Source organism: Chrysemys picta, chromosome 12 (genome assembly GCF_011386835.1).
Source record: "Chrysemys picta bellii isolate R12L10 chromosome 12, ASM1138683v2, whole genome shotgun sequence".
Taxonomy (NCBI): Eukaryota; Metazoa; Chordata; order Testudines; family Emydidae; genus Chrysemys; species Chrysemys picta.
In genome coordinates this window covers 13602791-13618243 of record NC_088802.1, presented here as the reverse complement: position 1 = coordinate 13618243, position 15453 = coordinate 13602791, and the positions used below count along the sequence as shown (strand labels likewise).

The 15453-nt window shown below is 48.8% G+C and overlaps 1 protein-coding gene across 6 annotated transcripts in view; it reads left to right on the top strand.

Annotated features, from left to right (window-relative positions):
* The first annotated feature begins 5451 nt into the window (after window positions 1–5451).
* The window catches only part of LOC101950089 (zinc finger protein 420-like), a 124606-nt gene continuing 114604 nt past the window's right edge, over window positions 5452–15453 (top strand). For 3 of the 6 annotated variants that reach the window (XR_010592075.1, XM_065564872.1, XM_065564871.1), the window contains exon 1: window positions 15120–15262. Coding sequence is in view for 5 of the 6 variants with exons in the window: in XM_065564872.1 (XP_065420944.1) it covers window positions 15239–15262 (24 nt within the window). In the remaining variant the exon portion in view is untranslated. Of the gene's footprint in view, window positions 5561–15077; window positions 15263–15453 lie in introns of those variants that run through there. The other 3 variants (XM_065564874.1, XM_065564873.1, XM_065564875.1) reach the window with 2 other exon arrangements.

Below are 15453 nucleotides of genomic sequence, written 5' to 3'. Positions count from 1 at the left end.
TATTGAGACAGATAGGATCCTTATGACCTGTATAGGAGAAGTGCACTTCCTTAATAAACTGTAGCAGTTTCCCAATAGAGTTTTCTTATGGACTTATTTATTAAGCAAAAATTAAGATTAGGCGTCTGATTTCAATTATGTAAATTTTCAGTTTTAGTTAACTGTGGAACTATTGCAGCTACTTTTATTTTACTCCTGCCTTCATAAAGAGCTACAGAGATATAACAGATAATTACAGAGACTAAAGTACATGTTTTAATATAATTAGGACCAGGCCACCCAAGATGAAAACTACACCATGGAAGAGTCCTACAACCCGGTATTTGAGGCCAATCCCTTTATCAATAGGAAGACCAAGAAGACCAGCACCATTCATATTCTGGTTTTGGATAAAACACCTGATATTGCCTACATCATAGAAACCTTCCTTCCTCCAAGCCTACACCCCACTACCCCCTGTTGTCAGATGCTAGATTATGCTATTACCATTATCCAGTCAACTTGCACACTACTATTTTGAATTAGTGATAATTCAGAGAGAGAGAAAGAAGAAAGCTGAATTTAGAGAATAATTATTAATCAGATTCTTGGTTATTCACCAGCCACTTTGCTCCAGTCCATAGCACAAAGCACCATAAACCCAGTAGGATCTGGCCAAGGGAATATTCACCTCAAATTGGCATCTGCTACACTCCCCGCCCTCCCTCCCCCACATTCCCAGTCACCACTATTCAGGATATAACAATCGTCCAATAGATCAATTTGGCACATTAGCCAGGAGGAAGCAGATCGTGAGTGTTTTGGACCACAAACCCCATCCCTCCTGATTCGCAACCCCATGGACCAGTGACAGGTGCATGAGCAGCCAAGTCATTGGAAATAAGCAAGGAGGAAGCCAGTGAAAAAAGTGAAAGTGGCGATTCTGGAATCACCTTGGGTTCAGAGACATGCTCTGTACCCCCAACCCTTACCTCCCTTTTTCACAGATTCACACACAAAAAAGTGAAACAGCGCGCCTCAATCATCCAATAGGTTAGGGTGACCAGACGTCCCGATTTTATCGGGACTGTCCCGATATTTCCTACTTTGTCCCGCGTCCCGACCGATGTTCAGTCGGGACTAGGGTGACTAGATCGCAAGAGTGAAATGTCAGGACACATTGGGCGAGCGGGGCGGTGGGAGGGGACAGGACGACAATGACAGACACAGGTGCACAGAGCCATGAGAGGGGGCCCTAGCAAGCTGCGAGAGGGGTTCTACGGCCCCTGCTGCAGCCCGCACCACAAGCCACAGGGCAAGGACACCTATTGAATTCAATGAGAATTTTGCATGTGAATTGATGTACCTAGTTCTGAGATTATAAAGCCAGAAGGGATCCGGTGATCACCTGGTCTCACTGCCTGTATAGCACAGACATAGAACTTTCCCAAAATAATTCCTAGAGGATAGCTTTTAGAAAAAGCTTTTAGAAAAAGACCATAACCCTTAGTATATTGTTAATCGTTAATTACTCTCACCATTGAAAAGGTATGCCTGATATCCAGCCTGAATTGGTCTAGCTGCAACTTCCAACCCTTGGCTCATGCTCTACCTTTCTCTGCTAGACTGAAGTGCCCATTATTAACTATTTGTTCCCCATGTAGATACTTACAGTCTATAACCAAGTCACTTCTTAACCTTCTTTTTGTTAAGCTAAATAGATTGAGGTCCTTGAGTCGATCGCTATAAGGCATGTTTTATAATCCTTTAATCAGTCTTGTGACTCTTCTCTGAACACTCGACAATTTATCAATATCCTTCTTAAACTGTGCACACCAGAACTGCACACAGTATTCCAGCAGTGGTTGCACCAGTGCCAAATACAGAGATAAAATAACCTCTCTACTCCTCCTTGAGATTCCCCTATTTAGGCATCTGGTCACCCTATTTCTGTATGCATTTCCCCAGGTTTTTTTTGTAAAAATCAAAACTGAACTGCCCCAGAAATTCTGGCATGTGGAATCATCGTGAAACTCGCATGGCTCCAACCCTGCTGATGAACCTTTAGATCCACTGCACAGACTTCTGCCACTTGAGCTAATGGAGTAAGTGATGGCAGAGGGAGTAGGTTGTTATCTTATATGTGATAGATCAGCTCTATAGGGGGATGAAACACTTTTTTTGCCACTGCGTTTCACAGATATCTGCTGACAGAAGAGGAACTGTGAAACTCAGGAATCCTGGGTCTATTCCAGGCTCCTGAATGGAGTGGTCTCTAGTAGTCAAAGACCCTTCTTCCCCGTCCCCTCCAGTCTATGTCTATTCTATTGCTGTCTAACCAGCCCCAGCTCCTCATCTGATTTCAACTGCCCCCACTACTGCTCTGGATTCCTTGTCCCAGTTTCCTGCAATTATTAGACCTGCAATACTTTTCACAATGAACATCAGAGGGGGATAAACTGGGAGTTTAAGAATATTTGGAAAAAAATTTTAGAATAACATTCAGTGCTGTGGTTTAAAAGAAAAAAAAACCTGTTAAAACTCATAACTTAGCAGTATTCAGTGTTTGAAAAAAAAACAACTTTTAGGAGCTATGGGATACAAGTTAAGAATGTTGAAACAGGAAGATGTTATGCTTAGTTACCACTTGGGCAAGGCGGCGTGCAATGTAATACTTGCAAGATTTCACTGTAATGTTTTACAATATATAGCAGTGCAATGCTGATTCCATTGATATTGTTGAGCAATTCATGCTGATTTCATTTCAGCCCACATCTTAATAGTTTTCAATACTATAGATCACAATTTTCAGCTCAGTTGGTCTGAACATGCAGAGCTTTAAAACTGCTATGCTCAAAACTGTATATTAACTACAGTTTTATAAACCTGCATGTCAGAGAACTGTGTGCCACTACTACTAGACAGTGGCACAAGGCAATTCAGTGTGAATCACAGAAATGTAGGAGTGGAAGGGACATCAACAGGTCACCTAGTCAAACCCCTGCACTGAGGCAGGACTGAATAATAACAACACTAGACCATCCTTGACAGGTGTTTGTCTAACCTCTTAAAAAACCCCAATGACTGCTATTCCATAACCTCTCTAGGTAATTTGTCCAGTGCTTAACTGCCTTTACAGTTAGGAAGTTTTTCCTAATGTCTAACCTAAATCTCCCTTGCTACAATTTAAGCCCATTGCTTCTTTTTCCTGCATGTCCTGAGTGGGACGGGGGTGAGTCCAGGCAGTGGGAGTGGGGGGAGGGAGGTCGAGGAAGTCAGTGGGTGTGTGGGGATGGACCAGGGGAAGCAGGGTGGAGGAACTGAGGGGGACAGGACTGGGACTGGGGGAGTCTGGCGGGCTAAGGGGGATGGGACAGGACTGGGATGGGGGGAGCAGGGTAGGGGCTGAGGGGAGTATGAATGGAACAGGGTAGAAAGCTGTGTAGAGTGGGGCGTGGCGGGGGAGACAATGGGGCTGGGCTGGGGAGGGTCGGGGGGTTGGGGAGAGGGACAGGGTCTGGAGGGGATGAGACAGAGGGGAGCAGGACTGGAATGGGGGGAAGTGGAGGGGGTGGGACAGCAGGGGGAGCGATGGGGGTGGGATGACAGGAGAGGTTGAAGAAGAGATTTGGGGTAGGGCAGGGACTGAGGGCAGTGGGTTCAGGGTGGGAGGTACAGGGGGGACTGCCGGGGAGGCTGAGGGAACAGGGTCAGGGTGGGGTTTGAGGGCAGTGGGTTGAGTCTACACTGGCACCTCTCAGCATTGCTGTGCCGGGCGGCAGACCTGTGCCAGCACTACCCTGGCAATGGAAGAGTCCTCAGTGGAAACCACTTTGGCCTCAACAGGGATAACAGCAAATCTGGACAGAGCAGATGGGTGTCAGGATGGGTTTGGGTATTTATTTATTTTTTTTTTTTAAGTGAAAATGTTTGAGTCTGAGCAAAGGCTGCAAACTTCCCTTTGGAAACCTCTGCTGATCTTTTGCCCCATGGACTAACGACAGCCTGGAATCTGGGACAGATTTCCACATCTATGCAGGGTGAGATGATCGGGGGAGGGGAGGGGAAGGACTGTTGGGGAGACTGTTGGAACAGGGGCAGGGACTGAGGGTAGTTGATTGAGGGTGGGGGGCACAGGGAGGACACTGCGGGGGAGGCTGAGGGAACCGGGTCTGGGTGGGGGCTGAGGGCAGTGGGTCTGAGGGGAGTCCCCCCTAGAGGGACCTGCCAGGGGGCCAGGTGAGCCGAGCAGTGCTTACCTGGAGCGGCTCCCAGGATGCATCCAGCAGGCAGGTCCCACTCTGGCTCCTAGCCTAGGGGGGTCGCATCGCTGGCGGGTCGGGTCAGGTGTAGCGACGGAAACCGGTGCAAAACGGGAGGGTTTCTATACATGTCGTCACACCGGCTATTGTGGCTGGGGGTTAGGGTGTCGGAGAGTAGGTCTCTAGTGGGTCTGTGGGGCGGTGCTGTGCAGTGGGGGTTGGGAAGATCTGTGTGTGTTGGGGGGCTGTGCAGTGGGGGAGATCAGTGTGTGTCGGGGTGCTGCGAAGTGTGGGGGGTCTGTGCGAGGCATTGTGCAGTTGTGGCATTGGGACGGTGGGGGGCACTGGGCAGTGAGGGAATCTGTGGGGGGGCTCTGGGCGGGGAGGTGCAGGGCACTGTGCAGTTGTGGGAGGGCTGTGGGGGCTCTCCAGCTAGGGGGCACTGGGCAGTGAGCGGATCTGTGGGGGGTTCTGAGTGGGTGGGGGAGTGGTCTGTGGGAGGGCACTGGGCATGGGGGTTTGTGGGGGTCTCTGGGTGGTGTGGCACTGGGCATAGGGAGTCAGAGGGGTGCTGGGCAGGGGGGTAGCACAGGGGCTTGGGGGATGACAAGAGGCAGGGGCAGCCTCCGACATACTCATGGGGCCCCCGTGGAAAATTGCCCCACTTGCCCCCTCCAGGGCAGCCCTGGCCCTGGCCCTGGCCCTGGCCCTGCAACACTTGTATAGGATAGAGAGGAGCTGCGGTGATTAAGCTTTGACAGGCTAGGAATTGGAGGCCTGTGCCTTTAAGACCCCAGTCCCAGGAAGCCGCCCCCTGCTCCGGGACTGACATGCAGCATCCTGTGAGCAGAACGAAAACAGCTTCTGCCCCCCCACCACCACTAGATTAGCGAGCACAGTGGGTGCCTCATCCCACGGGGTCACTGTTCCCCCCTCTCCCCTCCCTAAACAGGGGTTTTGTCCCTGCACGGGGTCTGGCAGCGTCTCCCCCCGGGCTTAACCCCGGCTCCCACCCCCGAGTTTTCCCCTTCAGCTCCTCTTCGGCCACTCGCTACAGTAGCTTGAGCCCCCCTGGCCAGTAAATTACTGTCTCCTGCTCAGACCCTGACAGCCCCGCGCTGCGATTTGCCCCCCTTAATCCTTTTAACTCCTCCAAAGAGAAGGCAGCAAATCGTAAGCAGAAGTAAGGGCAGAGAGAGGGCAGTGGCTACAGCGAAGGGTACTGGGCATGCTCAGTTCGGGTGCGCATGCTCAGTACACCCAAGTAGGGAATTGGGAGCGAGAGCTGTTTGTGTCGGTTCACCCCGCTCGCAGGGAAGGTAAGAGAGACCCGCCCGTCACCCCCGGGCTGCTCCCAGCGGAGCTGGCTGCGATTCCCTGCCTGGGGCCCGGGAAAACTGCCGCCAGCTCCCGGTGTGTGCGGGGCGGGGGGAGCCCGGCCGGGCCGTGCTGGGGCTGGGACAGAGGCATGTGGGGGACTGAGGGGGGTGGGAGACGGGGTGCGGGGGGTAAAACACCCCCAGATGGGGTGAGCCAGCTGCAGTGGTTGCAAAAATAAGGGGTGGGGTGGGGCAGAGGGGCTTTTCCTGCCCCCCTTCCCAGGATCTCAGCTCCCATTTCCCAGGGCCGTGTCCTTAAAGGCCCAGTGCATCGCAGAGCCTGGACAGGGCCCCTCTCCTGTATAAGATGCTACTGAGCTGCTAAAGGAGACTTGGTCCAGGGAAATATTTACAGCCCCCCACGAAAAAATATCATTGTCACAGGTACTTACTTTTAGTGTTTAAAAGAATCCAGTTCACAGTTTCTGTGTCTGTAAAGCCGCCCAGCGCTTCATAAATGTGTCTTAGCCAGGGTGCCTGGTCCCCTGCGTTTGACTCCTCTTGGAATCCAGTCTGTGCAGTCTCACGCCTTTAAATTAGTTCCTTTAAAAAATATTATTTCTATTACTCAGAGCTCTTCATCCTAAACTTCATTAACATTGTGCAGAGGGACGTCATTGTGCCATGGAATTCATATTCTTAATAGTAAATAATCATGTGAAATATTAACAGTTGCTCGTAGCTTGACAATCACATCTCAGGGTAACACTGTAACAGTTCCTGTTTCTATTGCACTATTGTAATTTGAGTTCAGTGCTGACTGATTTAAATACATAAATTTTGTTTTTCTTTTATTACCTTGTTGTGTCTGAAGCTTTGGGGCGTACTAACTTCATGCTTTTACAGCTACCCCTTCCAAAGAATCCATATATCTAGAATGGCTGTACAATCCTGTAACATTCGATGCCATTTTGCACTTGCGGGAACACATGATATCCCCACCACCACTTGTAACTGAAAATTGATTTTAAAACCTTATGTGTGTGAGTAACCCCCCATCCTGCAAACATAGAAGTGCACATCTTACTCTTCTGGGACTTCATTTATTGCATACATCAATGTTGATTTTTCTACTGCATTGTTTATACTTCTAATGGCCTATTTAAAGTTCACAGCCTTTTATGGGTGCTACGTTTTTTGTTGTGATACATTTCAGGGATGTTCTTCATTATGACAAAGGTACTGATTTGTGCGGCCAAAGTCATTTTTTAAAATGAACTGTTCTGTTTCTCCTTTGCATTGGTCAAGCAGGAGGATACAGTGCTGACCTTACCTAGTTTACCTTTTGGTGAAACTAAAGTGCTTTGCCTCTTTTATGTTTTCACACTGGGATAGCTAATGCAGATTAGTTACCCCCTGGTATAAACACCCATTGTCTTAGACACAGACTATACTGCTGATTCAGATGTTAAATGACCCATTATTGTTCATGGGCTGAAAACTCTGATACTGATTGTGTGCCTGTTACTACTGCTCCTTTGCCAGGTGTTGCATTTGAATGTTCTCACCCACTTGTGGGAGCCTCTTGGAAAACAAGTTGAAGCATTTAAAACTAAAGGAACTAACAGGGGATTCCACTGCCCCCCGCACCAATTTCTCTAATTTCCTTCCCTTTACTCATTGAGGGCTTGTCTGCATGGTCTGACCCTAAAGATGTGAAGTTAATGCACCTAAGAGCTGGTCTACACTACGGAGGGATACATCTAAGTTACCCAACTTCAGCGATGTGAATAATGTAGCTGTAGTCGATGTACTTAGATCTACTTACTGTGGTGTCTTCAGTGTGGTGTGTTGACGGGAGATGCTCTGCCGTCGATTCCCCTTGCGCATCTCGTTGAGATGGAGTATCAGAGTGGATTTATCGCGTCTATACTAGACACGATAAATCGATCTCACTGGATCGATCGCTGGCTGTCGATCCAGCCGGAAGTGTAGACAAGCCCTTAGTTCAAGCGCTTTAAACCCCTGTGTGGACGCTCTCATTCAGAAGTCAGGTGGCCTTAATTTTGACAGTGGCAGTCAGGGCAACCACAGACAAGTTCAGGAGACCTTCCCCCAAATACTATTAATTATCAGGCCTTTGATCTCTTCCTGAAGAGTTTTAAAGTTTTGTGTAGTCCAGGTGTAACCCACAGTAGCTTTTCTAAGTCCAAAGAGAAGGAGCGAAGTAGTGAGTTCCAAACCCGGAGACTGATGTGCTTCCAGCCGCCCAGCCTCAGTCACACCCAGTTGCCCTCCTCCGTTTTTTGTCTCTTTCCTGGGCAAACAGGTCACCTAGCTTCCCCCTCTCTCTTTGTTCTCCAACACCTTTGCCTGGCTCCTTGCAGAGGGATGGCTTTGTCCACCACTAACCAGGATACAGAGTGTTCAGCCATTCTCTGTTCCCAGGCAGCCAATCTGCAGTCACCCCTGCTCTCTCGGGGTCTCCACAATGATCACACACCTGTATCCCACCACCTCGATGCTTGAGTAACACATTGGGGAAACTGAGGCACACACACAGTATTCCGAGAAAACATTAAGAACATCCCCCTTCGTCACACCCTGGGATATCTGTGGGCAGCTCGGCACAAGAGCATGCTCATGGCTGCTGTGTGGGAAGGGTTTGCTGATAATGCTGAGAAGTGTTTTGAAAGGAAGGAGACCCTGACGTTCTTCACATCCAATGAACCCAGGTGCTTCTGCTACATGTGGCCACATTAGAGACAGGGCTAGATTCACAATGGCACATAGGCACCCAAACCCTAGGCTAAACACATAAATCTGGGATTAGGAGCCTAAATCCCAGTTTAGGGTCCGCTGAGACACACAAATCTCCTGACGAACCCCCTGGATGCCAAAGCTCACTCAGCAGCAGCTATATTTTCAGAGTAAAAGTACCTTAGTTTCTGCCTCTGAGCATGCGCCCTGCTGCCTTCTAAAGGGCATCTGGACCTAGATCTCGGTAACGGCTACCACTAGGAAATTGTGCTGGCTGCCATTTGTGCTGTAACGCTAGCAAGGAGCCCTGGGAGTTGGGTGGATGTGAGAGGTTTTGCCTGCAGCCCAGAGATATTTTAACAGGGCTTGACAAATAACCCCAGTGGCCTCGCAGGGACAACTCCATGAGCAGAGCCCTGGCTGGAGCAGACATAAAGGGGTTTTGTCTAGAGACCAGTGACAGGTTAATTTGGCCCCACGAATCACCTGAAGGAACTGACAAAGCACTGACAAGTGACACCTCTGGGATCCGAGGTAGGGGAGAAGACCTTGCGGACCAGGCTCAGGGCTAGTAGCCAACGAGCCTGGTGTGTAGACAAGAGACTATCTCTGCTAAACTGCTGCCTGATGCAACCTCTTACCAGAGCGAATCACACACAGAGTCACTGTCACCATGAAGAGTATCTCGTGATGTTCTGGGCAGCCTCTCTAGGAGCAGGACCCCCTCACCCCAAAATCCCTGTTGATATTGGGGACTCTGGACAATTGTGGGTCTCCATAGGAACGCCCCTCCCTGGGATCTGGACGTCTCCTTTCATTGTCCCATTGACTCGATGACATTTATGGTTGATGCCCCCATAGTGCTGTGGCCAGGGGACATGGAGGCTCTGAGGGGCAGGGTCCGGGGCAGGGAGGTTTCAGTGGAATGGGTTTATTGGTAGGGCCCAGAAGGATCTGGAGCGGTTTCTCTTACAGGTGAGTTCTTCTTCTTCCAGGTCTTTTTTCTCTTCTTTCTCCTCGTCTTCTTTTTGGACTCCAGGTTACAGAGTGGAACTTGAGTCCTGCTTAGCTGTACCTTAACCAATCATTTTACTAAAATTTTACTAACCAATCCTAACATTGTAACAAAATTCTCCGTTGAATCATACCCCACCCCCTTAATTAATTTACACCTACCAAAATCAATTATGTAACAGACAGAAACAATCAAAGAACCAGACAGAGATCATACAGACAAACAATAGGGAAGTGGGGACCATAGAGACAAAACAATAAAGAAATGAGGATTTCCCAACCACAACTATTGATAAGTGGTTTGGAATGCTACCAAGCTAAGTTTTCTTTAACCATCTTAAGATCTACAAAAACAACAAAAGAGTCTGGTGGCACCTTAAAGACTTCGGATGCATCCGAAGAAGTGAGGTTTTTACTCACGAAAGCTTATGCCCAATTAAATCTGTTAGTCTTTAAGGTGCCACCAGACTCTTTTGTTGTTTTTGTAGATACAGACTAACACGGCTACCCCCTGATACTTTACATCTTAAGATCTGTTTCTTTATCTGGTGATAGTGGGGGCTATTAGGACAGGGTCTCCTTTTTAACAGCCTGATACTACATTGATTTAATGCAATTTAGATGGAATGTGGTGATGTGACTTCCTGCTTCTTAGCTCATGGCTCCTGCTCTCCTAATATGGCTGCAGACAAAGGTAGTAGGCCTCACAATGTGGCTACAGGAAAAGGCCTTATCCTTACAGGAGCAATCAGTGGAATCCCTCATTCACGGCATCAGGAAGGGAATTGCACTCGATGCAGTAACTGGTCACAGGGATGGTAAGAGATACAAGCAATGGTAGCCCCTCTGCCCCATGGGGTAGGAGAGCATGAGGCGCTGAACATTTTTCCTGGAACGAGTGTTGGGGGTGAGCAGAGGACTAGCCCCTCAGGGATCAGAAGCTACAAGGCAAATATCCACAGGCACCCAGGCTGCCCAGGGCCCTGGTCTGATTTACGTGCAGGATTCAGATCTGAGCCACACTGGTGACAGATCAGAGTCACTGCTGGGTATGTCAGGGGAGGTGAGTGCGGATGGGCCAATGGGATCAGTCTCTGCCTGCGGTTACCAGCTTTGCCCGTTACTTTGGTGTACACTCGTTTATTAAGGTTACTCTTCGGGGGGGGGGGGAATTCTGTAATTCTATCAATGTACTGCTTGTGTCACTTGTGTTCTCATACAGAGCTCTACTTCTCCCTGCTGCAAGTCCCCTCCCAATGGAGCTATCCTGCAGGACCTAGGTTCCCCAGTGCTGGGTTCTTCCAGCCCCAGAATCAGATGCACGCATGCACACACACACAGGACCGGGTGTGACGGGTTGGATCACAGAAACCCCCTTGGGAGCTGCCACCCGATGTGCAAAGACTACCCCTGCTTCTGTTTTCCCTGCCAGCTCAGGACTCCAGCACCCTGTCTTGCTGAGCCAGACACTCCCGTCTGGCTCCAGACACAGACCCAGGGTCTGAATCACTTGTCCCAAAGCTGCAAGTTTACCCGAAAACAGCTCACAGCTTGTCTTTAGCACTCAGATGCCCAACTCCCAATGGGGTCTAAACCCAGATAAATCCGTTTTACCCTGTATAAAGCTTATACAGGGCAAACTCATAAATTGTTCGCCCTCTATAACACTGATAGAGAGATATGCACAGTTGTTTGCTCCCCCAGGTATTAATACATACTCTGAGTAAATTACTAAATAGAAAGTGATTTTATTAAATACAGACAGTAGGATTTAAGTGGTTCAAAGTAGTAACAGACAGAACAAAGTAAGTCACCAAGCAAAATAAAATAAAATGCGCAAATCTATGCCTAATCAAACTAAATACAGATAATCTCACCCTCAGAGATGTTTCAGTAAGTTTTTCTCAGACTGGACACCTTCCAGGCCTGGGCACAATTCTTTCCCCTGGTACAGCTCTTGTTGCAGCTCAGGTGGTAGCTAGGAGATTCTTCATGATGGCTTCTCCTCCTCTCTGTTCTCTTCCCCCCTTTATATATCTTTTGCATAAGGCGGGAACTCTTTGTCTCTCTGGGTTTCCACCCCCCCTCACTGGAAAAGCACCAGGTTAAAGATGGATTCCAGTTCAGGTGACATGATCACATGTCCCTGCAAGACTTCATTACTCACTTGCCAGCACACACATATACAGGGAGACTCACAGGTAAATACAGCCATCTGCAGACAATGGGAGTCATCAAGATTCCAAACCATCATTAATGGTCCACACTTTACACAATTACAATAGGCCCTCAGAGTTACATTTTATATTTCTAGTTTTAGATACAAGACTGGTACATTTATACAAATCAGATGATCATACTCAGTAGATTATAAGCTTTGTAATGATACCTTACAAGAGACCTTTTGCATGAGGCATATCCCAGTTACTTACATTCACTTATTACCGTATTTTCTCTAAAACTATCCCAGTTACATTATATTGACTTATTATCAAGTTTTTATAAAACCATATAGACTGCACGACGTCACAAATTCTGTAATTCTATCAATGTACTGCTTGTGTCACTTGTGTTCTTATAGAGTGCTCTACTTCTCCCTGCTGCAAGTCCCCTCCCAATGGAGCTATTCTGCAGGACCTAGGTTCCCCAGTGCTGGGTTCTTCCAGCCCCAGAATCAGATGCGCGCACGCACACACACACAGGACCGGGTTAATCAGCACTCCCAAGCTGACCCCTTATATATCCCTAGACTCAGCAGGCTGTGTTGAGCAGCACCTCCAAGCTCCCATCCTCATATGCCCCAGGTTCAGCACATCCCTGTCTCCACTTTCACGTTACAGTCGTTCTGGTAGTAACCCACTTGATGAGCAAACCCCACAGGATTTTTGGGTGCTGCGGGGATCTTTAGTTTAGGTACGAGGAGGAGCGTTGCTGCAGCACAACTGGGGTAGCCAAAAACACCCACGGGCAGTGAGGGGCAGGGAGAGGGAGAGAGAAGCAACCAGCTTAACCATGAAAGTTATTTATGGCCAGGTAATAACCATAGGGGAGCCAAACAAAACAGTTATAATATTAAATCTAACTTACATTTGATTATAAAAGTCAGGTTTAGAAAACTATAACTGATCACACAGGTCAGGGTCAGAAGGCTATACCGAGAGAGAGAGAGATGGGTTCTCACCACTCCATGGTGCTTGAATCGATAAGGTCTCTCAGGTGATGGTGGTAGCTGAGGGTCTGGAGTGCTGGAGACAGGCAGAGCCCCCAGCACGATCAGTCAGGAGAAGATGAAGTCCCAATGGAACTGATGCAGATTTTGGATCCAGGCATCAGAACACTTACTTGAGTGTGGGTAGGGGGTTTTGTAGGGAACAACAATGGTCCAAGGGAGAACACTAGATTTGTTTATGTGTAAACTAATGGCTCAAGGGCGTGTACCAAAGTTGTTTTGTTCAAGCTAGACAATAGGAACTGACCATTCCTGGTTATGGGTGGTGTTCCTTCCAGGAAGCTCACAATCCAATTAGGCAGCGTCAATATTTTGGATACCAATAAAGGATTTATTAAACCTAATGTAAAAAAAATTACATAACACACAGGTTAAGAAAAGAGTGTGTGTACATCTGGGTTTAGTGCTTAGATTATCCACAAATACAAAGTTCATTTTAAAAGTCAAAGATAATGAAGTACATAATTAGCAATAACTCAAATTTAGGGGAATAAATTCAACAATACAGTTTAGATATTAGAATCCGAATACTTGGGTAAGTCACTCATAATAAGTTATACAGAGAGTTGTTGTCAAAAGCAAATATATCAATGAGCGTAAATTGTCTCTCAGTAATTGAGAATTTGCAGGCGTGGATTCATTAACATCTGGAGCAGAGATTCCCCCATGATGCATTGCTTCCCTGTTTTTCTGGTCCCAGAGTTCAGTGCAGTTCTTACCTTGCAATCTCTGGTCTCCAGTCTGTATGCTAATGGAGGTGCCGCCCTGTCTCATCTTCTATGCAAATGAGGCTAGGGGAGTTGCCTTAATCCTGTCACCCTTGTCTGGAGGGGTTTAGGTGTGTCTCCCATGATCTTTTCATTGCTTTCTTATAAGTCTTTCTTCTGACTTGGTTCAAGCAGAGGCTGGCAGGGCGGGGTCCTTGATGAGTAAGACAGGCTGGATACTGTGCCCTGGTCAGGTAACACTGCCTGTCCCTGGGGCTGGGGTCAGAGTCCAGGGCAGCTCGTTAATCGGGTGTTGCCACCAAAGGGCTCTGGTTATTGCTAAGGGAGAGGAGGAAGCGGGTGTGTGTCTCTCTCTTCTCAGGATATTAGAGCTCTGGAGTTGAGCTCCCTGGGTCCGAAGCTGCTGCCTCCTGTATTTTGACCTGGGAGCCCAAACCGACAAGCTGCTTCTTACCCAGCAGAGGAGAGACCTTTATTAAATCCCCTCTGTGCCCAGCCCAGGTGGGGACTTGCTGTGGTGGCTGGAACCAGCCCCTAGTGCAGCCCCGGGTTCTGCCCACAGCAGCCCCCGAGCCGCAGCCTGCAGGTGATGGAGAGACCTGGGGGTAAAGGGCTGGGACTGGGCAGGAAAGTGACTCAGCACAAAGGGCCCCTTTCAGGGACTGGATGATGAGTGTGGCTCCCTATGTGTCTGCGAGTCCCAGAGCTGCTGTCCCCATGGACACAGCCAGGTTCAAACCCCTGTTAGCAGTGGCTGTGACTGAGCTGCCTAATCATAGAATCATAGAATATCAGGGTTGGAAGGGACCTCAGGAGGTCATCTAGTCCAACCCCCTGCTCAAAGCAGGACTAATTCCCAACTAAATCATCCCAGCCAGGGCTTTGTCAAGCCGGGCCTTAAAAACCTCCAAAGAAGGAGACTCCACCACCTCCCTAGGTAACGCATTCCAGTGCTTCACCACCCTCCTAGTGAAAAGGTTTTTCCTAATATCCAACCTAGACCTCCCCCACTGCAACTTGAGACCATTGCTCCTTGTTCTGTCATCTGCCACCACTGAGAACAGCCGAGATCCATCCTCTTTGGAACCCCCCCTCAGGTAGTTGAAAGCAGCTATCAAATCTCCCCTCATTCTTCTCTTCTGGAGACTAAACAATCCCAGTTCCCTCAGCCTCTCCTCATAAGTCATGTGCTCCAGACCCCTAATCATTTTTGTTGCCCTCTGCTGGACTCTTCCCAATTTTTCCACATCCTTCTTGTAGTGTGGGGCACAAAATTGGACACAGTATTCCAGATGAGGCCTCACCAATGTCAAATAAAGGGGAACGATCACGTTCCTCGATCTGCTGGCATGACAGCAAAGGCCCAGGACAATGGTGCAGTTGCCGGTTCTCCTAAGGGAAAATGATAAAAAGGGAGAGAGGAGAGACTGGAAGGGGAAACCAGGAACAACAAATGGGGAGGGAGGTTCCCAGATCCCAGACCTGCCCGGATCCATTCCCTGCATCCCCCTGGGAACAAGGGGAGGAGCTGAGAGAGGAAAAGCCAGTTCCTGACTTGGCTGAACACCGCACTACTTGGGGGGGAAGGGGAGAGTTAGAGGGGTGACACGACAATGTCAGGGGGAATCCCCCAAGGTGGCTTCTTTGGTTCTGCTCTTTTTCCGGCATTGGGCTCAGAAACTCTCTTATGGGAAGAGTTTAAAAGTGCCTCGTGGGGTTTAGTTCTGCTGGGAGGGTCCTGGCCTGGGTGGTAATGAACTAACTGGGTTTCTTTCCAACGTGACAGAGTCCAGAGCATCTGTCTGCAGGGAGAGAGCCTGCGGGGAATTGGGCTGTCACATGCACTCAAGCCCCTTCTGAAACCTTCCCAATGGCCCCGACAGGCTGAGGAATCACATCCAGATTTCCCTCGAGATCGTCCTGTGTTCCAGGGGACTGGGAAGGGAAATGGCTGTGATGGAGTCAGCTCAGGTAGGGGATTTTCAGGGAGCTGTTGGATGGCAGGAGGGAGAGGCAGGGAGGAGACAGGGTGTGATAAACCTGCTGATTTTCTGAGTAGAAGGGGGCACACCACCATTTGTCAAAGAGGTCATAACCCTCCTAGGCAATGCTGGGAACATTTTCCAGACTCCCGGTGCTGGAGCCTGAACCCACTGGCCAGA